This window comes from Desmodus rotundus, chromosome 4, assembly GCF_022682495.2.
Source record: "Desmodus rotundus isolate HL8 chromosome 4, HLdesRot8A.1, whole genome shotgun sequence".
NCBI lineage: Eukaryota > Metazoa > Chordata > Mammalia > Chiroptera > Phyllostomidae > Desmodus > Desmodus rotundus.
This window is the reverse complement of record NC_071390.1, coordinates 125217517-125242273: the sequence shown is the minus strand read 5'-3', so window position 1 is coordinate 125242273 and position 24757 is coordinate 125217517. Positions and strand designations below refer to the sequence as shown.

Below are 24757 nucleotides of genomic sequence, written 5' to 3'. Positions count from 1 at the left end.
CTACGTGCTGGTATGAACGCATTTTGCAATATAATTAAGGTCTAAATCAGTGGTTTTAAGATGAGGAAATTATCCTTGGTGGACCTAACCTTATCAGGTGATACCTTTAAAAAGAACAAGGCTCTACCTAGAGAAAAATTCAGAATATGAGAGAGACTAGCCATTGATGACTTTGAAAATGGAGTGGGCCACATGGCGAGAAGACAAATTTAAAGTTCATAAAACTCTTTACTCTTTTCTTTTGCCCTGTTTCTTTTTGTGCTTCTGACTGACTTAGAGACATACTGATAAGGTTCTCTGAGGAAAGGAATGGTCAAATACATGAAGAACTAATGAGTGATTAAATGAATATATAAATAACAAATGTACTTAAAAATTAAAATGCCACCGATGAAGAGGCAGTCTGGCACTGAGAAAAAATTGTGTCCAAGGAGCAAGAAGACATGAATGTGAGATGACTGATGGTTTTCTTGTGTTTGAGGAGTCACTTATTCGTCTCTCGCCCTCAGTTTTCTCATCTAGAAAATGCATTAAACTGTCCTAAATAGGATTTAAATTCTCCTTCACTTTTGAATTTTTAGGTTTTAAGCCATTTAAGAGACTAAGTAATGTCGCTCCCCATGGAGCTTCTGCTTCTAACCTCTAGCACCTTAGCTCTTGTCCTTCAGGGGATATACTGCCTTCCACAGCCAGTTAAAAATAAAAGATAAAAAGCAAATGAGATAACAGATTTCAAAGCACTTTGCAAACTCTGAAAGGACAGACAGATGAAGGAGACCGTTTTTAAAGTGTTGGAGGAAGAAAGAAGGGTCCTTTTTGAGCATGTGTGCTACTTTGGACCACAGTGTCAAGAGAAGCCAGAACTGGCCACCACAGAGACCCATCAATGGCTTCTAGAAATAGAAACCCAATGCAATAGTATGAATTCCCAAATTCTGATCTTTTCCACACCAAGATGACTGTGGCCAAAATTGAAGACAAATGTCTTCTTGCTGGGAAAGGCAGGCTGAAGCCACTTGCACTTAGTCAGGTAGAACCAGAACGCCTGTAACCATTACAGCGTGAGAGTAACTGGTGAGTGTTCCTTTATGCAGAGCAGGAGGATTTGGCAGCCGAAACGGACGTTTGAAACCATGGACGATGGCCCTTCTCATTGTGTTATTGCTGACTGCGGTGGCAGTGACCATCGGTCTTCTGGCCCACTTCTTAGTCCCTGGTAGGTAAAATTATGGATTTTGCTCAGTTTGAGATCATTTTTCTGGAAAGCTTCATTTGCATATATGCAAATATAATTTAATCCAAACAAGACATTTATACTTTTACCTGTAAATGCCTACATTCTGAACATTTTTTAATTTATTCGATTATTTCATCAACAAATGATTACTGAATGCCTACTATATGCAAGTACTTTTCTGGACACTCAAGCTACAGCATTATGCAAAGCAGAACAATTTTCTATCTCCTTAGTTCTCACAATCTAGTATTCTTTTGACAGTCTACACAAAAATCAAAGATAGTAATTGTCTAAAATTTGCTAGTAGTCACAATAAACAAGTCTAGTCATTCATTATTTATTCAAGTGAAAAGCTGTGATAAATTAGCTAATAAGTTAGTTACTAAAATTGGCTGTTTTACTCATCATTTGTCTGCCTACCAACATTTCAGGGTAAAAGAAAAGCACATGTCCAATGAAATAATAAATTTTGAAGTGACTGGTAAACTATAAATATGATGCAATGTTGTTAGAGAAAAAAATGTCACTCTTTCCTAAATAATATTCATGGATTTTTTTAATTGCCTGATTTACTTATAATCCCACAATTCATTTTAGAATTCTTATATTGCATCTTTCTCTGCACAAAGTGCAAAACATTTACATTTTTAAATAAATTTTCACATGACTCTGACCCAGATGTATGAGATAAAACAACTAGTCCAGGAGCTGACTTGAATGGTCTAATCTGTTGTCACCTTCCTCAGACTTGATGAGGAAGTGAAGACTCTATGAAGAGATTTAAAAGCTTAAGACCATAGTGCTAGGACCTGTATACAACCCCACTCATTATAATTTATACCAATATCAAAAGATTCTTAGGTCAGTTAAATCAATTGCCCAAAAATTCCTTTATCATGAGTGAAAGGACTGATAAGAGTATGGATTGTAAAAGGGACCACAAAACCATTGCATACCCAGAGATGTCCCACTTAGGAGACAGACCATCCTGAGATCCCTACTTCTTTCCTAGGTCCAGAGCTGGACCACCCTCACATGTGCCCTAAGCCAGGCTCCCCAAGGAGACAGGTCATTTAGTGGTTGCTCTGTTCTCAGTCTCTTTCTTGCCCACCCTACCCTCTACCCCCAGGCTTTACTCCTAAGATTACCAAATTCCTCAGGAATTTCCATGATTCTCTGTTTTCTTTCTTTCTGATTAATTCATCTTGGCTACTCACTGTTCTCACTTTCTACCTCAGTTTCCCCCCTGCCTTTCTTTTCATGTATTTCTTAGTGTGCCTGGCTCTCACATTACAAATCAAAATTTATAAGGATGTTCCTTTACTTCTACTAGGAGAGTACGAGATGCTATACATTTCAACTCAGGAAGGGGTAGTATGCTAACTATACATTCCAGTGCTAGAGCCAGACAACCTGGGCATAAAACATGGGTAGGTCACTCACCACTTGCACAGAATAGAGCAAGTTACTTACCGCCTCTGAGTCTCACTTTTCTCATCAGTGAAATGGAGATGATTATAATCTTAGAGAGCTGGAGTGAGGAATTAATACATGTATAGTGCCCAGAACAGGGCTTGGCACATAGTAGCCATTCAACAAATATAAGCTGCTGTTATTAATAGAAAACATTAATAATTGTTTTAATTATAGTTTTATGAAACTAAATTAAAAAGAATCTCAGCAATATATTCGAGACCATATTAGCCTCATTATAGTTGGATCCTGAGTTCTATGTCAAAACCACTTAATTTCCTGCTTTTCCTTTTCATCACAGGCCAGAGAATGGAGTATTATCATGGTACCTTTAAAATTTTAGATGTACAAATCAATAGTGATTCCGGACAAAATGGCAAATATCAACTTAAGGACTTAAAAGAAATGAGTGAAAACTTGGTAAGTCAGATAAAGTTGTTTCTGTCATAGAATAATGCAGGTAGAATGGATTTTGTAGGTAATTTCCCTCAACAGTTTTCAAAACATGATTTTCAGACTACCTGTGTCAGAACCATGTTGCAGATCCCTAGGTCCCGCTCCAGACCCACTGTATCAGTGTCTGATGGGAAGGGGAGGCAAGGACAGGGGTGCAAGGTAATCAGCATGTCTAAGAAATGGGTGATTCTGATAAACCACTCTTTCTAACTCCACCATGCCATTTAAAGGTGAGAGAACCGAGGCCAAGGTATCCCAGCCTGTTGCTCCCCTCCTTCCACCATGATATTACCCAAATGGAAAAGCTTGCCCATACTAGAAGGGGTTATTTGTAAGGCCACATGCTCTTTTTTCTGTAATACCACATTTTAAAACTTAACATATTTTAAATATATGAGGAAGGATGATCATAAGGTTCATTTTATCTTACAAACATAGTAATAAAGTTAAAATATACAGACCTGTTACATAATATTTAAATGAGATTCTAAAAAATTTTAAAACTAAAATAATGAAATGCTCCCAAAAGGAAAAAAAAGTAAATTAGCTAAATTAGCTGTGTAATAATTCTGTTCAGGATACCTGTGAACACTGATTTAAATTCTAAGCTCAAGTTAACTTCCCTGACAAGCAAACAGAGAAGCACAGTTATGTTAAAGGGGTAAAAATGACAGGTATATTAAATATTTTTTCCCTCAAAACATTTCCTTTCTTTCTCAAACCAGTTTTTATTTTTCCATATCACCATCCAATCTTTGTCCTAGGCATACTCAATTACAACATACAATAAACATGGAGATGCAGTTTATAATGTATATTTTCAGCTATCATTAAATCACGCACACTTTTTCTATATTGAAGTTTCATCCCCCCAAATCAATAATTAACATTTATGGACTGATATACATCCTTACATTCTTTTATATTCATAGTACCTTAGAAAATAGAACTTGTGATCATTTCTTGAGGAATGCTGGGTAAAAATGAGATACATACTCTAGTACTTCCTTTATTTCTCTAATCCTGAGTGACCAGGATTAGAACCTCCTCAATGAAAAAAAAAATTAGTATGCCTTAGTTAAAAAGATATACAGATTCATTGAACAATGAGAACTGTTATAATTTGCTGGGGCAGTTAAAAATCTGTGTTCTTTTTGTTTTCTGCCCACGGTTGTTGTTATAGGCTAAGACGTTGTCTTTAATGAAGTAAATGGAGAAGAATGTATTAGCTGTTTTGAGTTTCAGTACAGCATGCATTTCTAGGAATGAAGGACCCTCAGAGGCAGAGGCCAAGTAATGACACATTATCATCAAGGCCCTTCTCTAGTCGTCATTATTTATTATCCTTTAGTCTCATAACACACTCCCATTCATCTTCCTCTGCAGGCAACCATTCTGTATTTCACGTGTAGTCTTTTAATTGTATTCCTTTTTGCAAAAATACATTTTGTTCTTTTGTGTGCACATGATTTAAATTCTTTGTGTTATAAATTGCTTGTCTTAGTCAATTTTGGCTGCTGTCCCAAAGTACCATTTATAAACAGAAACTTCTCTCTCATAGTTCTATAGGCTGGGAACCTAAAATCAGTGTACCAGCATGGTCAGGTCCTGGTGAGGGCCCTCTTTCAGGACAGACCACAGACTTCTGGGTAAACCCTCACATGGTAGGCAGCAGGGAGCTAAACAGGTCTTGAGGTCTCTTTTATAAGCTCACCAATCCCACTTATGACCTATCACCTCCCAAAGGCCCCACCTCCTAAAATCTTTACTTTGGGGGTTAGGATTTTAACATGAGTTTGGGGGGGGGGGTAAAGAAGTATTCAATCCATTGTGTCACTTTCTGTTTTCACACTTTTTAACTCAGATTTATTAAGATCACTCTGTGTTGTTACATGTGCATCTAATTAATTGCTGTTAAGAGTTACATGATGATTTGCAGTGAATGTCTACCATGTTCTACCTCCTGTTCATTGTCCCAAGAAATGCTGCACTAAAAAGCCTCCTATGTATCCCTTTATGAACCCATGCAAGCTCTTCGGGAAGCAGGATTACTGGGTCATTAGGTGTGCATACACTTAATTTGACTAATTGGTGCAGGCTGCTCTACAGAATGGCTGACTCAGTGTGCGCTCCCATCTGCAGGGCACGAGGATCCCTGTGTCCCCACATCTTTGCTAACACCTGGTATTAGTTGGCTTTCCAATTTCTACCAACCATTAAGTTGTATCTTATTCATGATTTAATTTGCATTTTTCTAATTACTAATGAGTTGGCATGTTGTATATACTTGTTAGACTTTTGGGCCTTCCTTTCTGTAAATTGCCTGCACCTATCCTTTGCCTGTCTTTTTGTTAAGGTTGTTATATTAGTATTGTTTTGCAGGAGTTCCTTATGTTGTGATATTAACAGTTTGTTGGTTATGGGTATTGTACTTATCCATTCTGTCTGCTATTAATTCGGACCATGTTGCCCCTCATGAAACAGAGATTCATAATTTTGAAATAATCATATTACCAATTTTCTTTGCCTTATGGTTGTATTTATAAAGTTTTCTTTATGAAATCATTCCCTCTAAGTCTATATTAAAGGGTCTAATATTTTTTCTTCTATTAACTTGATAGTTTTACCTTTAGCATTAGGTCTTTAATGAATCCAGAGTCCACCTTTGAGTGCGCTGGTAGGTAAAGATCCAGGTGTTATTCTCCACAGAGTGAGCCAGTTTTCCCAACTTAACTAAAGACTCTGTTTTCCCAATTGATATATGGTACGATTATTCAGCTCTTTACATTTCTTGCTGTATGGTTCTTGTAGGAAAGGAAACATGATCTGCCCTCTCAAACTCCTCCCAGTCTCTTTGGAGAGATGAGAATAATGCATATGAAATCATATAACATGACATGATACAATTAAGGATTAAATTATATGTTGAGGAAATAAGTGCAGAAGAACATAAAAGAAAAGGGAAGATTAACTAGGGTTCCCATGGTCAGGAATGGTTTTGTGCTATTTTAGCCCTATTTAAATAAGACGGGTGTCCCTTTCCCTCCACTCCCCACTAAGTTACCTTTAGAAGAATTACAGGAAGGGTCATGCCTCATCCAGAGCCACTCCTGCTTATTGTTGCTAAATTCCAGTGAATAACACCAGATTCTTCTCTCTGCCCTGTATGGGTGCTAACTAGACAGCCAAGAAAAACAGGTCACAGGTCCTGTTCTTCCTCATAACTTGGGATTTACTGATTTGAATGCAAATGGAGATGTAAAAGTAAAATGAATTCATGCTCAGATACTGCTAAATCTCATTGCAGTTCCTTGACATATTGGCACAGATATCTCATTTTTCATATCATTCTCAGAGTAGACTCCAGTAACCAGATACCACAATTCATGATACTTCCAAATAGGTAGGTCACTTTCATTATTATTTTAAGTTTGAGCAGGGTCACTGACTGATGGAGTACTTCACTTGGAAAAATATATTTCAGAAATATCAAGAAATAGTTTGAAGTTACAGTGTCATTACAAATATGAAATTTATAGCACTATGACAATAACAACAGCTAGTATGTATTGAATGCTAAGCACCACACTAGGCATCTTATGTTATTTAGTTAATTCTCAAAAACAGCCTTATGAGTTAAGTACAATTATCATCACAGTTTTATAGATGAGAAAACCAAGGTACAGAAAAGTTAATTTACTCAAGATTGTAGAACTAGTAAATGATATAGTTAGGACTTGAGGTTACAAGTTCTTAATAAACTGTTATCCATAAGAAACATCTATGTGATTTTACTTGCCATCTACCATCCCATAAGATGCCAGAATTCAAGTAATTATTCCTGATACATTAGTCTCTTTCAACTGTAGAGTTAACATGAGCTAGTGATCATCATCTGCATGAACAAAGGCAACAGTCGGGAATTTTCTTATTGGGGCTGTCTCTCCCCCCAAAAACATACTACTTCTGTACCCAAAGCAGTTCTAAATGTTATCCTCTTGTACCCAGAAACACCAAGAACAGGGCCTGAAATGACCTCAAAGTATCCTTGAGTCCATGTACGTAAAGTCGAAGTGACAAAAGCACTTAGACACAGAAAGTGATCCAAGGAGATGAATGTAGTTAGGAACACTCTCTAAATGAAATAGAAGGCCAAAGTGAGATTTGGCTCAGATCAACACTGAAGTAGGAAGTTCTACTGAGAAAAAGCAACTGGGTCAATGTAAACCTAAACTTAGCAAAGGTGTTAGGCTATTTAAAGTTTGGAACTGCATAGGTAAGAAAAGTAAAAAATGCCTGGTGCATGGTGAAGGGCTGTAGCCTAGAAAGAGCAGATTAGACTTGGAAGCTTTGAGAAAAAATAAGCAGATGTTATCAAGAGATTTTATATTCAGAGGTTAGAAAAATCACATATAGAGAATGGCTGAGTTCATATTTGAGACCTCAGACTTACCTTTTTTTTGTAATTAAAAATTAGGCATGGTGAAGAGAGGAAGATGTGTAACACTATCTCTACTTTCAATGCTTTTAATTTGACTCCTGGAAGAAAAAGCTAGTTGTTGTATATTTCATGTCAAATCTTCAATACAACACTGGGAAGGAGGCATTGTTACACTTCGCAGATAAGAGAGCTAAACCTCTGAGATTAAGGTCCACAGTAGAAAATGGTAGAGGGGAGATTTGAAACCATATAGGTAACTTGAACGTATTCCCTTTCCACTAAATTGGTGTACTGTCAAGAAGGAACTCAGCTAAGATAGAAAACTCAGTTCTATATTAATTCTTCTCTCATTTACTATTTAAATCCATAAGAGTATAAATCTCATATGGTACTAGATTACTTTTACTTAAGCAACACATTGTGTTTTCTTATTATAGAAAGATGTCATTGTCCTCACTTTCTTTACTTCCCTGTATCAGTTTTTATCCAGCTTTGTTGAGACACAATTGACATATAACATTGTATAAGTTTAAAGTGTAAAACATGTTGATTTGATACACTTATATATTGCAAGATGATTATCACCATAACAATATTAATTTTTCCGACCCATGAATATAGGATATCTTTCATTTGTTTTTGCTTTCTTCAATTTCCTTCACCAAAGTCTTACAGTTTTCAGTGTAAAATCTTTCACCTTCTTGGTTAAATTCATTCTACATAGCTCAATATTCTTTTTTTTTTTTGAATTTGTTTTCTAATTTTATTGTTATTCAAGTACAGTTCTCTGCCTTTTCCCCCCACCCCAGCCTAATCCCCAGCCCTCCCCACCTCCCTCCCATTTCCGACCCCTACCCCATCCCCTGTTATTGTCCTTTATAATTGTTCCTACAAATGGTTTACCCTTTTCCCCTGAAATTCCCTCCTCTCTCCCCTCTGGTCACTGTCGGCTTTTTCTCAATTTCAGTGTCTTGGGTTATATTTTGCTTGCCTGTTTGTTTTGTTGATTAGGTTCCTGTTAAAGGTGAGATCATATGATATTTGTCTTTTACCACCTGGCTTATTTCACTTAGCATAATGCTTTTCAGTTCCATGCATGCTGTTGCAAGGCTAGGAGCTGTTTCTTTCTTTCTACTGCATAGAATTCCATTGTGTAAATGTATCACAGTTTTTTGATCCACTCATTTACTGATGGGCACCTAGGTTGCTTCCAGCACTTGGCTATTGTAAATTGTTAACTAGGCTGCTATGAACATGGGGTGCATAGGTTCTTTTGGACTGGTGTTTCAGGGTTCTTAGGATATAATACTAGCAGTGGAATTGCTGGGTCAAATGGCAGATCCATTTTTAGTTTTCTGAGGAAATTCCATACTGTTTTCCATAGTGGTTGCACCAGTCTGCAATCCCACCAACAGTGCACTAGGGTTCCCTTTTCTCCACAACCTCTCCAACACTTGTTGTTTGTTGCTTTGGTTATGACGGCCATTCTGACTGGTGTGAGGTGGTATCTCATTGTGGTTTTAATTTTCATCTCTCTGATGGCTAGTGATGCTGAGCATCTTTTCATATGTCTCTGGGCCCTCTGTATGTCCTCCTTGGAGAAGTGTCTGTTCAAGTCCTTTGCACATTTTTTAATTGGGTTGTTTGTCTTCTTAGAATGGAGTCGTGTGAGTTCTTTATATATTTTGGAGATTAAACCTTTGTCTGAGGTATCATTGGCAAATATGTTTTCCCATATGGTTGGTTCTCTTTTTATTTTAATACTGTTTTCTTTGGCCATGCAGAGGCTTTTTATTTTGATGAGATCCCATTAGTTTATTCTTTTCTTTATGTCCCTTGCTCTAGGGGACATATCAGTGAAAATATTGCTGCATGGGATATCTGAGATTTTCCTGCCTATGTTCTCCTCTAGGGCTTTAATGGTGTCATGACTTATATTTAAGTCTTTTATCCACCTTGAATTTATTTTTGTGTATGGTGTAAGTTGGTGCTCGAGTTTCATTTTTTTGCATGTAGCTGTCCAGGTCTCCCAACACCATTTGTTGAAGAGACTATTTTTACTCCATTTTATGCTGCTGCCCCCTTTGTCAAAAATTAATTGACAGTAGAGACTTGGGTTTATTTCTGGGCTCTCTGTTTTGTTCCATTGGCCTATCTGTCTGTTTTTATGCCAGTACCAAACTGTTTTGATTACAGTGGCCCTGTAATACAGTTTGATATCAGGTATTGTGATCCCTCCTACTTTGCTCTTCTTTCTCAAAATTACAGCAGCTATTTGGGGTTGCTTATGGTTCCAAATAAATTTTTGAAGTGTTTGTTCTATATCTGTGAAATATGTTATAGGTACTTTAATAGGGACTGAATGAATCTATAAATTGCTTTGGGTAGTGTGGCCATTTTGATGATGTTAATTCTTCCAATCTGATAGCTCAATATTCTTGGATGCTATTATAAATGGGATTGTTTTATTTATTTCTTTTTTAGTTATTTTGTTGCTAGTATATAGAAATGCAACTGATTTCTGTATATTAATTTTGTGTCTTGCAACTTTACTGATTTATTGATTAGTTCCAATAGTTTTTTGATGTACTCTATAGGATTTTCTATATACAAGATCATATTTCTACAAATAAAGGCAATTCCACTTCTTTCTTTCTGATTTGAAGGCCTTTTATTTCTTTTCCTATGTTATACTATACTGAATAGGAGTGGTTTGAGTGGATGCCCTTCTTGTCTTATTTCTGATCTGAGTGGGAAAGCTTTTAACTTTCACTGTTGGGTGGGATGTAAACTGTGGGCTTCTTACCAATGGCCTTCATTACATTGTGTTATGTTCCTTCCATATGCAGTTTGTCAGGAGATTTTATCATGTAAGAAGTTATATTTTGTCAAATGATTTTTCTGCATATATTGAGATGATCATATGATTTTTATCTCTTATTTATTAATGTGTGTATCACATTTATTAATTTACTTATGTTGAACCACTTTAATATCCCAGGGATAAATCCCACTTCAGTATGGTGTATGAACCTCTCAATGTGCTGTTGAATTTGGTTTATTAATATTGTTTTTGAGAATTTTTGCATTGTAGGTTGTAAATCTATCCATCTCTTCTGGGTTATCCAATTTGTTGGTAAATAATTGCTCATAACAGTCTCCTGTGAATCTTTATATTTCTGTAGTATGATTTATAATGTCTCCTCTTTCATCTTTGATTTTATCTACTTGAGTCTTCTTTCTTTTTTCTTAGCCTTGCTAAAGGTTTGTCTATTTTGTTTATCTTTTTTTAAAAAAGCTCTTAGTTTCCTTTCTCTTTTCTTGTTATTCTTCTGACGTCTATTTCATTTATTTCTTCTCTGGTCTTTCGTATTTCCTTGCTTCTGCAAACTTTGGATATAGTTATTTTTCTTGTTCCTCAAGATATAAAGTTAGATTGTTTATTTAAGATCTTTTTTTTCTTAATGCAAGCATTTACTGTTATGAACTTCCCTCTAAGAGCTGCTTTTGAGCATCCCTAAGTTTTGGTATATTGGATTTCCATTTTTATTTGCTTCAAGATATTATTTTGATTTTCCTATAACCCATTGGTTGTTCAGAAGTGTGTTGATTCATGGCCACATATTTGTAAAATTTCTAGCTTTTCTCCAGTTATTAATTTCTGCTTTCGTACCATGGTAGTCAGAAAAAAATAGATGGTATATTTTCAACCTCTTTAAATATTTCCTAAGATTTGTTTTATGACCTACTATATGATCTACTCTGGAGAATTTCAGTGTGCACTTGAGAAGAATGTGTAGTTTGCTGTTACTGGATAGAATGTTCTGTTAGGTCTATCAATCTGACATATGATCAAGTGCAATATTTCTTTGTTGATTTTCTGCCTGGATGGTCTATACATTGTTGAAAGTAAGGTATCGAAATCCCCTACTATTATTTTATTGTGGTCTATCTCTTCAGATCTGTTAGTATTTACTTAATTTAGGATCTCTGATGTAGGGTGCCTATATGTTTATTATGGTTATATTTTCTTGGTGAACTGACCCCTGTATCATCATTATTATTTTTTAAGTGCCAAATTGATTTATTTTTTATTATTGTTTATGCTGTTACAGTTATTCTGTATCTCTTGTTACTGTTTTTAGCTTACAATCTCTTTGGTCTGTGTCAGTTTTTGAGGAGAAAGACAATGGTTAAGCAACTGTAATAGAGATAGGAAGGTTAATGGATAAATGTGCAGCATAAAGGATCCATGATTGGAGAAAAGATGTGGACAGATGTTTTCTGAGGGAAGATTTTTTTGAGAAAGGAAGCAATATGAGCTATCTGTAAATTTCCTGATAAAGTTGCAAATAATGCACAATCTTCACTCTACTGGATAACCTATTTATATTATTATTCATTATTTGGGCCCTAGAAGAGAGACTAGGAGAAAACACTCACTCTCTCCCTCTCACAGCATAATCAAATTTAGAAATTTTGAGGACAACACACCTGGAGAGGACATGACTCTTCTAAATAATGATCTTCCCTTGCTTCAAGCATTCTAGTTTAAATATCTTCAGTACAATGTTAAACAGATACTAATTACATATTTTCCTCTTTTATAAAGGCAAATCAAAGATCTAGGCTTTTGTAGTATACTTAATAATGTTTTTATCACCCTTAATTGAGAAACTTTTGCTTCTATGAATTTATTTTGCCTGTCTATTCTAGGAATATAAACCAAAGTTTATCCAATATATTGCTACCTGCTATATATATGGTTAGTCACAGATGTCTATTTCCTTCTGACATTTCACAAAGAAACACTGAGGAATAACTAGTACAATCAAAGAAATGACTTTGGTAACATCACATGACATCACAACCCACTGGGTGACATCCTTACCTCCTGGTTTGGAGTAATCAGAAAGTCACACTTCCCTGGCACACCACTCACACACCCGCAGATCCTGTATGACCCTGAGACACTGGGTTCAACTGCCTTCTCCAATTGACCCAGCGCTGGGTTCAACGCTGTGGGAGTTCCAAGGAGGTCTTTTGTGAAAATGAAGTGACTCAATTTCCAGAAGGCCAACATGCCCCCAAATCCTGTGAGCCCCACCAGTAGGCCATGTTCTATATAGGTGTAGGACAATGATTCACAGCTGACTTAGTGAATCTTGGGTTTTGCCAAAAACTTTGAGTTTTAAATAGATGAAATAATAACTTCAAAGGACTGCAACAGAACTATCGAGATTATGATCCTTATTTTTGGAGGCAACGAAAACAGGCTGCATTTGGAGAGGAGTATAACAGTTTCTGGTCCCCCTGACGTGCTGCTTGCTACATGTAAGTGGGTAGGAGCTCTTAGTGAGAACCCACCTGTGTGCTTGCCCTGTGGTCAGCTGGCTCAGTGCTGTGTCGCCTTGGGCAATTCACTTATTTAAAGTCTATAATAATAGTATTCACCTCTGAGGTTGATGTGAAAAGGAAACGAGCTCAAATACAATGGAGTTTGTGCCCGGTGCAAAGGTGGAAGACAACAGTGATAACTACTCTCCTACTACAACAAATGTAGCCTCATCATGGAGGATTTTCCCACAAGGAATCAAATTACCTGCAAATGTCAACAAGGAGGAAAAAAATCCCTTCAAATAATTCATGGGCAATTTTTTTTTCAGGAGCATTGATTATAATTTGATATAAATCTCATGAAATTTCATAAATTTCTTGAAAAAAGCAAGACTTTCTGATAAGTAAATTTTCTCTTTTGGTATTTCATTTAACAAAAACATGCTACATTCCTATATAGAATACAGTATAAAAAGTTGAATCACTGTTCCTATCCATAAAGCATGTGCCATTTAGTAGAGAAGATAACATATTTGCTTGAGTAACTATATTAAGGAGTAGAGGGCTAAGAGGGATAAGAAAAATTAAGACTGGGAAGAAATGATTACTCTGGGGTTCAAGGAATAAACCCAAAGGAGGTATTAGCTGAAATAAACCTTGAAGGAGAGTTGTGCTTGAGAAGAGCAGAGCTGGCAGAAGGGGGAGGGTGCTGCAGACTGAAGGAAGAGCCCGACAGGCAGCGGTGGTGCTGAAGGTGGGGCCCCGGGTTAGTGGCAGATGGTGCGGCCCTTGGCGTTCTGACTTTGTGACTGGCCGCTCCAAGGTGGCTGTGCATTACTTTCTCTTTCTACCTTGAGTTCAGCCTTTGTAGCAAGGCAGCATCCATGGAGTCCTATTTAGGACTAAAGGTGTGGTTTTCAAAGCATCTTTTATACATCCTTTGGGTGGTTTTCTTATTACAATTAGGAGAAAGCAACAGAATCCGAAGTTTTCTTCATGGCATATTTTGGTTCCTTTAGTTCCCAGGGGCATATGTGGTGTGATGGTGGAAGAAACTGCTTTTACAGACCATTAGCCCATCTCCAGTGGCCAGGTTCCGGTGGCTTAACTATCTCAGCCCCGAAACTCCCCCTATGTGAGTACAAAGACTGCTGTGAGATTATTTAATTGGGAGCATCTGACAGTGAAAAAAAGCAGGCTACGTGTGTAAACAGAGTGAGTCTGGGAATGATTATTAATGGCTGGGTGAGGTCTGTTTGTTTGAGTTGACAGCCTCTCCCTAACTCTTTCATTAAACACCCAACTAACCTCCAATTGCCCTCTTAGAATTTAATCTCAGTGCAATTACCGGCATTTCAAAATCATCAAACCTAAGAGATACTACCCTGAAAGGCAGTCTTTGTTCAATGTTAGGAGACTAACTCCAACTACAAAAGTCTACAAATGCCTCAGAAGGGGAGTAGAATAGATTTAGAAATCACTTACTCTATTAGGTGGTACAAATAATAAATTTATAACAAGCTGGCGCACAGCTTTAAAAAAAAGTGTTCTCCAAAATTTCTGGGAATTTAGAATTCCAAAATATTGGTAGAGTCTGCATCTGACCCCAGACCTAATCAGTGAAGCAGAGTCCTAGAATTTGAGTTATAAAGAAAAAACTTCTTTATTTCTATGATCACTGAAGTTAATTCTATGTGGATTATTAAGTTATTATTTCAGCTCCTATCTTCTCAGACAGTTGGACAGTTCAAAGATAGAACTGATGCTGGGGTTAGATATTCTTCTCAGCAGGCATGTTGCCTTATGAATGATATCATCCAGAGTCCAAAACTTACTCCAGTAACTTCACCAAATTATAAAGAGCCAAGGGATCAATTGCGGTTGGAATTCAAAGGATAATTCCAAACCAAACTTTTTAAAATACCCAAATACTGTTAACTTTTCTTCTTCTTAATATTGGTCACTTTTATCCCTGTGTTTGTTTGTTTGTTTGCCTTTGCTTTTCTTTGGATTTCCCCAGAATACTGAGTAATAGGACTGGCTGTGGGTGACAAGAAGAGAAATGATCATAACGATGGCACTCTTGTGAAACTGTATCTTCCAAAACAGTTTTGGTTCTAGAGTATAAGCCCCACACCTCCTTAGCCCCATTAAACTTTTCTTACTTAAATATAAATAAAACTGTATTTGGATCCAGCAATTTCTCTGTTTTCTAAGCACTGCCTTAGAAATACATATCTTTACAACTTTTATACTTTATCTTTTAAAGCCAACCAACTACTTATTTTATAAGTTTCTATCATGTGTTCTATAAAAGGAATTGAAGTGAAATGTATATCACATTTAACAAGCGGGCTGTTGTACTTGATGAGAAGAGATGGACCTACAAACAGAAGACCTAAGTTTAAGTCCCAGGTTATTATCTGTGTGATGCCAGAGAAATTTATATAATGTCTCTGAGACCTAGTTTCCTATTCAAGTGAAATAAGAATCAAAATAATTCTTAGTTTATAGCATTATTGTAGGGATTAAAGGACATCATTAATTTTTTTCTCCTCAAACATTTATGAATGCTTGATAATACTTAGGAAGTCATGAATTCCTTGATCCCGGAAATAGCCTTCCATTTATTTTCAACTTTTATAGTTTTCAAAATCAGAGTTGGTCTTCTTACCTCTTCCATAAGCATGTAGGACATGCTTTTCACACCTGTGGCTCATCTACAACCAAATGTGAAATGCAGGGCTAGCATTTCAATGACACTGTTGCCACCAAGTGGTCACTTGAGGATTCTGCAAGTCAAAATCTATGTGCCATACATCAGGGTAACAATGCTGAGACAGGCAATTAAACATGTGCATATGGACCAAAACAGTAGCTTTTCATCTCCTTCCTTAGTGACATAAACTGAGTACCACAACTTTTATCTAACCTGCAATACCGCCTCACTCTTTCTTCCTCCTTGATTTACCCTAGAGCCCACAATCAACAATTTAAAAATCCTTGCTTCTCTCCTAAATCCCTAATCCCTCTTTCCTGTACATACAGCCAAAGACCTGCAAGGGAATCTGAGACCTGAAATGCCCAGATGGAGACTGGGAACCACTAGTAGTTAACTACCATGATACATCCAGTATTTTACATGTGTTTAATCCTTAAAACCCTAGGAGCAGCATGATATCTTTGTTTTGCAGGTTAAGAAACTAAGGCTCAAATTGGCTCAGTCTGTGAGCATCAGGATAGGCTTCAAACCCAGGAGTGAGCCAATGTTCTCTCTACCACCTCTCCAGGCCTCCTCCCTCCATGGCCCATTCTGCTCTGCACCTTTCTGCTTTACCTTCCACGGGGTTTAGGTGTCCTCTACCCAGGATGCCTGCACCAGCACGTTCAGAATCGCCTGGTGAAATTCTTGCAATATGAATGCCGAGGCACCTTCCACACCAATTATAACTAAACCTCTGGAAGATAAACTCCAGCATCTGTAATTAAAAAAAAATAAAAGGTTCTACAAATGATTCTGTTGCACTGTGAGTGTACAGAACCATTGGTTTAAATAATGATATTACTCATGTTATAAAATTTTTTACTGCTTTAACATTTAATAGGGAGTATATTCTTATTATAAAATACATTATGACAGAGTTTCTCTCTTGCTGTAATAACAGGTGGATGACACATTCATAGATTCGGCCTTGAAGCAGCATTATATCAAGAATCAAGTAGTCAGACTGACGTATGTATGTTTGGGCAAAGGTGGAGCCATAGCCTCAGGACAAAGGACAAAGGGGACAGGAACCCTCATGTACTGTGCACCTCTGTGAGCGAGGGTGTTGGCTAGGGTCTCTCGTAAACATCAACAGTCTCAAGACATAGCATTGACCTCCGCTTTGTAAAGGAGAAAATGAAATCTTGGGGACGTTAAGTGATATGTTCAAAGTTTCCTAAGTGACAGAAAAAGGATTCAAACCCCATCAACTGATTGCAAGGCCTGGAACTACCAGGCCTGTGGTCTTGGGAAAACCCAGTAGCATGTCACTGCAGGCACAAAGTTGTTGGGTTTTTTTTTTTTTTTTTTTTTGACAAACACATCATTTCAAAAACATTAAGAAGGCAAAGTTGACCACCCGATTCGATAATGAGATTTACCTGTTATAAAGCACCAGTGTCAGGAGGCATACCTAAACAAAAAGATGTTTCTGTTTTAATACATTTTCTGTTTGTTGTGGTTGAGGGGGAAAATTCATATCAGTTGTAGAAATTGCTCAGAGGTTTCAATTTTGTTATTTGGAAAGCACATAGCAAAACATATACGTTATAGGTGCAAACCTACGGGCCTGTGTGAGTCATCTTCTTAAAGAAAATGAGTGTATCCAGACAGATGTATTTGAAGGAAGTAACCACTTTTCTCACCAACAGAATAATGCCTATTAACAGACTTATTCCAAGTTCCTTCTACCTTTACTGAGTAACTAGTGATCTCCAGAAAAATTTTATAATATGAATTTTACATCACTTAGGAGATAAAAAGCACATATTTGCTGAAACTGTCTACATGCCATGCATTCTATTTTCAAATTCTGATTTGCCATAATATTCTAACAACATTGTCATAATCTTACGAACTCCTTTGAATTTGTAGCCATCATCAATGAATTTTTGTGTGAGTCCAGAGAAATGCCACCTTGTAAACAAAGTCTTCCCTGGGATAAAATGGAGAAAATGACTTGGTCATATGTTTGTCAATTTGACATAAAATTCTGATTATTTATATCCACATATTCCTGAGCCTAAATAGACCACAATACATAAAAATGCCTCAGAATTGAAATGAGTTCCTTTTTGTAGTCAAAGGATTCCAGAAAGTAGGCCATTCATATTTTTTAGAGCTTGAATCTTATGAGTGTAAAAATAAAAATAGGAGACACGGCAGATCAAAGCACACATTTTAATTTTTCAAAGACATTTAACTGTTTCGTTTTCCTATTTTAAGAGTATATGAAAATTCAGTCCCACAGGTGGATGGAATTGAACCTATTTACATTTTTTAAAAAGTTCAAAAAATTGGATATGTTTAATCTGGAAAAGACTTGGGGACCAAAATATCACTATCTTCAAATATTTTGTGTGGAAAGGGATTGATGTTTTATATATGTCTTACCTGGTAGACTTAAGTTTAATGAATGGATGATATAAGGAGATATATTTCAACTCAGATTGAACTCTCTTAAAATCAGAGCTGACCACAGAAAAATAAGTTAGGGAAGTAAACTTTCCATTATTTTAATTACTAAGCTGGGGTTAGAGGGCCACTTGTCCTAGAAGCTGTAGAGATAATTCTGGTATCAGATATACTGACCAAAGAGATCACTAAAGTTTCTTCCAATCCTCAGAGTTTCTGATCTGAATGATAATTTTTGATGCCTGAGTCTTACTTAACTGCTATAACAAGCCTTCAAATTAATGGGCAAAATGCACTCAAAACGTAATGAAAACTTGAAGAGAGAACATATGAAATGGCCTTGGGTCAGAGAGTCACAGGTGAAACAGTGTCAGTGGGAGAGGATTCGCACTTGACGTTTTCAGCAGTTGAGGCATAATTCAGGGAAAGAAAAAACAGGACACAGTGTCAGATGATATCAGCTGTATTCCTGAAATAACGGTCTTTCTCTTGTGTCTCACAGCCCGGAGGAAGATGGTGTGAAAGCAGATATCATTATGGTATTCCAGTTCCCCTCCGCTGAGCAAAGGGCAGTAAGGAAAAAGAAAATCCACAGCATCTTAAACCAGAAGATAAGGAACACAAGAGCCTTGTCAATAAATGCCTTATCAGTCCAAGTTAATGGTAAGTAGGTACCTTTCGATGTGACGTGAGATTCTCTATTAAGTTCACTTTATGACTAATCTTTAACTTACATGCCACATTTCTATACCAAATAATAGCTAGAATATAGATTAAAAAAATTCAAGTTAAAAAAGTAAAATTTCAAGGTTTTACTATTCTCTAATGAAAGCATGTCTGAGGTTAGTTGTCAGGTGGTTTTTCCTGTAGTAATTGACGGGTGCTTCTATCCTTAACAGAGAGTTAATCTGACCCAGCCACTACCTTCATGACTAAGTGAAAATCTAAGCATTTAGCAACAACTGCTTTTCTGGGTGACACCTTCCTAAAATATAAACTCATGTTTTGCCTTTTAAAAATATGAATAATTTTATATATAGTGAAATTATAAAGTTTTTGTTTTCTTTCTTCCTATGAGCATTTGGAGAAATGGTAAATTAATTTTGGAGCCACTAAAGCCATTTTATAAATAAGTAAAAATCACTAACCTAAAAAAATTATTATGACCATGATACCATTATCACTTCTCTAAAAAAGAGAGAATCCGCCTTTATCAAGGCCCTTCCTATGCCCTTTACATGCAACATCTAATTTCTAAATTCCTACGAAGGAGGCAAATTCACTTTTATAGCTGTGAAAGAATGGCTAAGAAATTTAAAGACTCTAATTATTAAAAAGAGATAAGATTTAAATCTATGTCTCTCACTTATTGAGAAGCTCCATTTAAAAGGCTCTGTGGCCAAATACATTTTAGAAATTCTATCTTAACGTTCACCTCTTGGGAATGCATTCCTATATTAGCACAGTAAAAAACTCCGAGGAGTCCAGTCAGACAGAAACCTGTTTGCCCTTGCACGTTAAGCTGCTTCCACAAGCATCTACTTCTGGCAGACGAGTGCAGATTTCCCCTACAAATTCATATGGACACCATACTTGGAGTCACAGAACAGAGTCAGAGTGACTAATACCACATGTGAAACAGGATGCCCTGCCCTTGTAAGGGTCTGGCTGACTCTTGAAGAGGAACCTCACCAGGAAGTGAAAATCTGAGTGAATGGGATGGGCAGGAGCTTGCTGATGCGGCAAAGAGTCAGCCACTCAGGGAATAAACCTGGGGACCCCTCCCAACCCAAGAGGGAAGAACCTGTCTAGGGCTTAATCCACCTTCTTTGTTAAGTGGGAAAATAAATGAATCAAGGTTATGAAATAGTGGCAATCCTGATAAGTTACATGGTATTTTCTATTTAATTTCCAATAACCAGTTAATTTGCCAGGAATTTAAAAGCCTGACTATCTGAAACCTGAAATAAGGCATGGAATGGACCTGGACTGTCTGGCCTTTTTGTTTCTTACAGGCTGAGTTTGTGAGCTGCAGTTTATTTTAATGACTGTAGTAGATTAAAGGACAGGAGGTGCTGATGGAGAACCTGATTTAAAAATTACCTGACTAATTCTAATTCCAATTCCACTGAGTCACTGCAGGACCACCCAAGTAATTGGGCCTCCATTTTCTCCATATTCTTATCTATAAAATTGCAGTGATAATGTTTACTTTTCCTGAAATCATAGAAATACCATGAGGATATAGAAAAATATCTATAATGTGGAACATATAGGCTATTACCTCTTAGAAAACTAGTAAATAGTGCATATGCTTTGGAAATCTGAAAGCATTAATGTGAGTGATTGACTGGTAGCATAGAAAAAGCTAGAGCCTTGAAGGTTTCCAAATTTCTAAATATAAAAATAGTAGTGTTTACTAGCACCTAGAAAGGCCTGTTAGTGGAAAGCTCAGTAAGAAACCTCAAGACAGTTCTTATAGGTAAAACCATTGCTCTCTAGGAACACAATTTTGGGGACTCCCAGTGAACAGAAAACTGCTGCCCGAGATTTGGTCAAATATGTGTTTTGTTCTGACAAATAACTGTGTGGTGTGGGTCCTTCATGAGATGCAATGTGTCAAAGCAAAGCCAAAATCAACATCTGCATTGCAAACATGGCCATGGCTGTGGAAGGGCAGCTCACTGACTACACGCAGGGTGGGTGCTCCAGTTCTCATCAGGCCCCACTAGCACGTATAGCCCTTAATACTAACTGCATTTCCCCCAAGTCAGAAACGTGTTAGAGAGTTACTTTCAAGACTAGGGTGTTATGTTTCTTTGCACTTCTAGATGTGAAAAGTCAAAAGATTGATTAAAATTAGAAACCTTCAATAACTAGTTTCTTGTGTATAGGTAGTTTGCCTCCAGGTGTGGTTATTCTCCCTAAAACTTTAACTCCTTAAGAACCCAGTTACACTTATAACCATTACACTTAACCTGATATCATTCCTGGAAAGAGGATATTTGCATCTTGCTCAAACTAAGCTGAAAAAGCTTTAATTGAAGAATCTAACATTATACTATTTTCCATTCTAGTTCACTACTAATATTGAAAATATTAAATTAGTTTTTTTAAAAAAGTGAAACAAGAAATTTCCTAAAAACTACATTTGACAGAAAATTGAATACTTTCCATAGAGTAAGCATTGAGAATCTGTCTTGAGAAATTGATTCTTTACCATTGAATGATTTGGACATGCCTTTGAAGGTATCTTTGAAGTCAATATTTTCAAAACCCCTACTTTGCAGAGTTTATCATCATTAGTTTCACAAATGGGATTGGTAGAAGGTAAGTAGAAAAAGAACATTCTTATTTTACACAATGAGAGGTTAGATGCAGAGAACATGACTGTAAGAAACATGCCACTGGTAGAAATTTGTAAACCAGTTTATCTTCATTCTGCTCAGTAAGCAATTTTATCTTGAAAATTATCACAGTTTTTGGCAATCTTCTACCAACTTAAGCTTTTTTCCTTTTTAAAATTTTATCCTATTGATTATGTTATTACAGTTGTCCCAATTTCCCCTGCTGCTCCCCTACACATAGAACCCCTCACTCCCACAGGCAATCCCCACACCATTGTTCATGTCCACAGGTCATATGTATAAGTTCTTTGGCTACTCCATTTCCTATATTGTACTTTATATCCCCATGGATATTCTGTAACTACTTATTTGTACTCCTTAATCCCCTCACCTCTTCACCCATTCCCCCACATCTCCTTCCCATATGGCAACCATCAAAACTCTGACTGTATCCATGACTCTGTCTCTGTTCTTTTTGTATGCTTAGCTTGTTTTTTAGATTCAATTGTTGACAGATATGTATTTATTACCACGTTATTTTTCATAGTTTAGATCTTCTTCTTTTTCCTTAAATAAGTCTCTTTAAAATTTCATATAATAATGGTTTGGTGACATTTAACTCCTTTACTTTTTCCTTGTCTAGAAAGCTCTTCACATTTTTTTTTTTTAGAATGAGCCCTTCTATTCTAAATGATATCTTTGCTGGGCAGAGCAATCTAGGCTGTAGGTCCCTGCACTTCACAACTTTGAATATTTCTTGCCAATCCCTTTTAGCCTGCAAAGTTCCTTCTGAGAAATTAGCTGACAGTCTTATGGGAACTCCCCTGTAGGTAATGAATTGCTTTTCTCTTGCTGCTTTTAAGATTCTCTCTTTAGCCCTGGCTGGTGTAGCTCAGTGGATTGAGCATGGGCTGTGAACCAAAGGGTCACTAGTTCGATTCCCAGTCAGGGCACATACCTGGGTTGCAGGCCAGGTCCCCAGTGAGGGCCACAAGAGAGGCAACCACACATTGATCTTTCCTTCCTTCTTTCCCCCTCCCTTCCCCTCTCTCTAAAAATAAATAAATAAAATCTTTAAAAAAAAATCTAGGAGAAACTTAAAAAAAAAGATTCTCTCTTTAGCTTTAATCTTTGGCATTTTAGTTATGATGTGTTTTAGAGTGGGCCTCTTTGCATTCATCTTGTTTGGGGCTCTCTGTGCTTCCTGGAGTTGCATGTCTATTTCCTTCACCAAATTAAGGAAGTTTTCTTTCATTATTTTTTCAAATAGATTTCTAATTTCTTTCTCTTTCTTTTCTCCTTCTGGCACCCCTGTGATACGAATGTTGGAATGTCTGAAGTTGTCCCACAGGCTGTTCACACTATCCTCATTTTGGGGGGTTCTTTTTTCTTCTTGTTGTTCTGATAGGTTGTTTTTTGCTTCCTTATATTTCAAACCATTGATTTGATTTTCAGCTTCATCCACTCTACTGTTGTATCCTTGTAAATCATTCTTTATCTCAATTAGTGTATCCTTCATTTCTGGCTGGATCTTTTTTTATGCTGGTGAGGTCCTCACTAAGTTCCTTGAGCATCCTCATAGCCAGTGTTTTGAACCCTGCATCTGATAGATTACTAATCTCCATTTTGTTTAGGTATTTTTTTCTGGAGTTTTGATCTGTTCTTTCATTTGGGCCACAGTTCTTTGTCTGATCATTTTGGCAGCCTCCTTTTGTTTGTTTCTATGTATTAGGTAGAGCTTCTATGATGCCCTGTCTTGGTAGCATAGTCTAATGTAGTTGGTGTCCTATAGGATCCAGTGGCACAGACTCCCATGTCACCCAAGCTGGGTAATCAAGGTGCACCCTTTGTGTGGGCTGTGTACACCCTCCTTTGTAGTTGAGACTTGATTGCTACTGCAGGTCAAAGGGAGGGAATTACCCAAGCCACTTACTTGCAAGGGCTGGCTGTGACCACTGACTACCAACCTCCTGCCCTCTGTGGAGGATCAGCTGTGAAGATGCAGTATGATGGTTCTCCAATGTGGTCTATAGCTGTCCATTGGGTACATAGGCCCTAATGTGCAGGCCAACACCAGCCACCACCTGTGTTCTGCCCAGGGCCACCCTGCCTGAGTTATAAAGCAATCTGAGATGGCTCCATTGTGCTGTGCTTGGAGATTCCCAGGCAAAGCCAAGTTGTGAATCTAGGCTGGCTTCTGCTAATACATAGCCTGGCCCCACTTAGCAAGAGGTACCCACTGAGCTAGCTAGGGACTCACTGAGGCTGACTGCTGCTTGTTTTAGAGGATTTAGGAAGTTGTGAAGCATGAGCAATTCATATGAAAAGTTGCTTGGGTGGACCCATAAGTTGGGTGTACACACAAGTTGGGTGGGATGGAGTCTCAGGGGATCTCCAGGGTGGGTCAAACAGTGTTAGCCAGGTTGATGGAGACTGTGATATGGCACCAGACTGCTGGCTCTGTGGCTCTGCAGGGGGGAGAGTTCAGAAAATGGACAATGGCCTCTGTCCACCTTTCTATCTGGGAGCAAGCTGTCCCCAGCTCTTGCTTTGATGTCAGAAACTTCAGTTCCTCCCTATGTGCCACTGGTGCCTTTCAAGCTACCTTTCTGGTGCTGGTGCTCAGAGGGAGTGAGTCTGAGTAAATCTGTATGTTGGTTTTTTAAGAGGAACTGCTTGAGACTCCAGAAATTTCTTCTACTGGCTGAGTACCAGTTGCTTTTTGAAGCCAGGAGTATAGGAACTTATCTTTCTGGCACTGGCACCCTGGGCAGGGTGGCCTGATGTCAGGCTGGGACTCCTTACTCCTGAGATAGCCCTCCTGTATTTCTATCTACCACACATGGATGTGGGACCACTTGTTCCACATCTCTGTCCCCCCCTGTCAATCTGGATGTATGTAGTTTCTTTAATTCCACAGTTGTCAAGACTTCCATTCAACTCGATTTCTGATTGTTCTGAGTGATGGTTGTTCTATAATTTATTTGTAATTTTGATTTGGTTGTGCGAGAAGGCAAGCCATGTTTACCTATGCCACCATCTTTACTGGAAGTCTCCCAACTTAAATTTAAGTGTTCATATTTTCTTTATCAGATTCCTAACTTTGTTGGAAATTAACAGAATTTAATCTTAGTTTATACCCAATAATTGACCTTTGCCAATATATTCAGCAGATTTTGGATAAGAAAACACAAAAGTTCATTCTTCAGAAAAAAAGCATTTTGATAATTTAGGAATTCTGTTTTAAACACAGTTTTTGTCAGAGTTTTTAAAGTTTTATTTTAATT

At 37.3% G+C, this 24757-nt stretch overlaps 1 protein-coding gene across 2 annotated transcripts in view; it reads left to right on the top strand.

Annotated features, from left to right (window-relative positions):
* LOC112320711 (transmembrane protease serine 11A) overlaps positions 1-24757 on the top strand; it is a 48246-nt gene that overhangs the window by 6918 nt on the left and 16571 nt on the right. For both annotated transcript variants that reach the window (XM_045185669.3, XM_045185677.3), the window contains exons 2-5: positions 1095-1216; positions 3012-3130; positions 16610-16677; positions 18626-18786. In XM_045185669.3, the coding sequence (XP_045041604.2) occupies positions 1095-1216; positions 3012-3130; positions 16610-16677; positions 18626-18786 (470 nt within the window). The remainder of the gene's footprint in view (positions 1-1094; positions 1217-3011; positions 3131-16609; positions 16678-18625; positions 18787-24757) is intronic.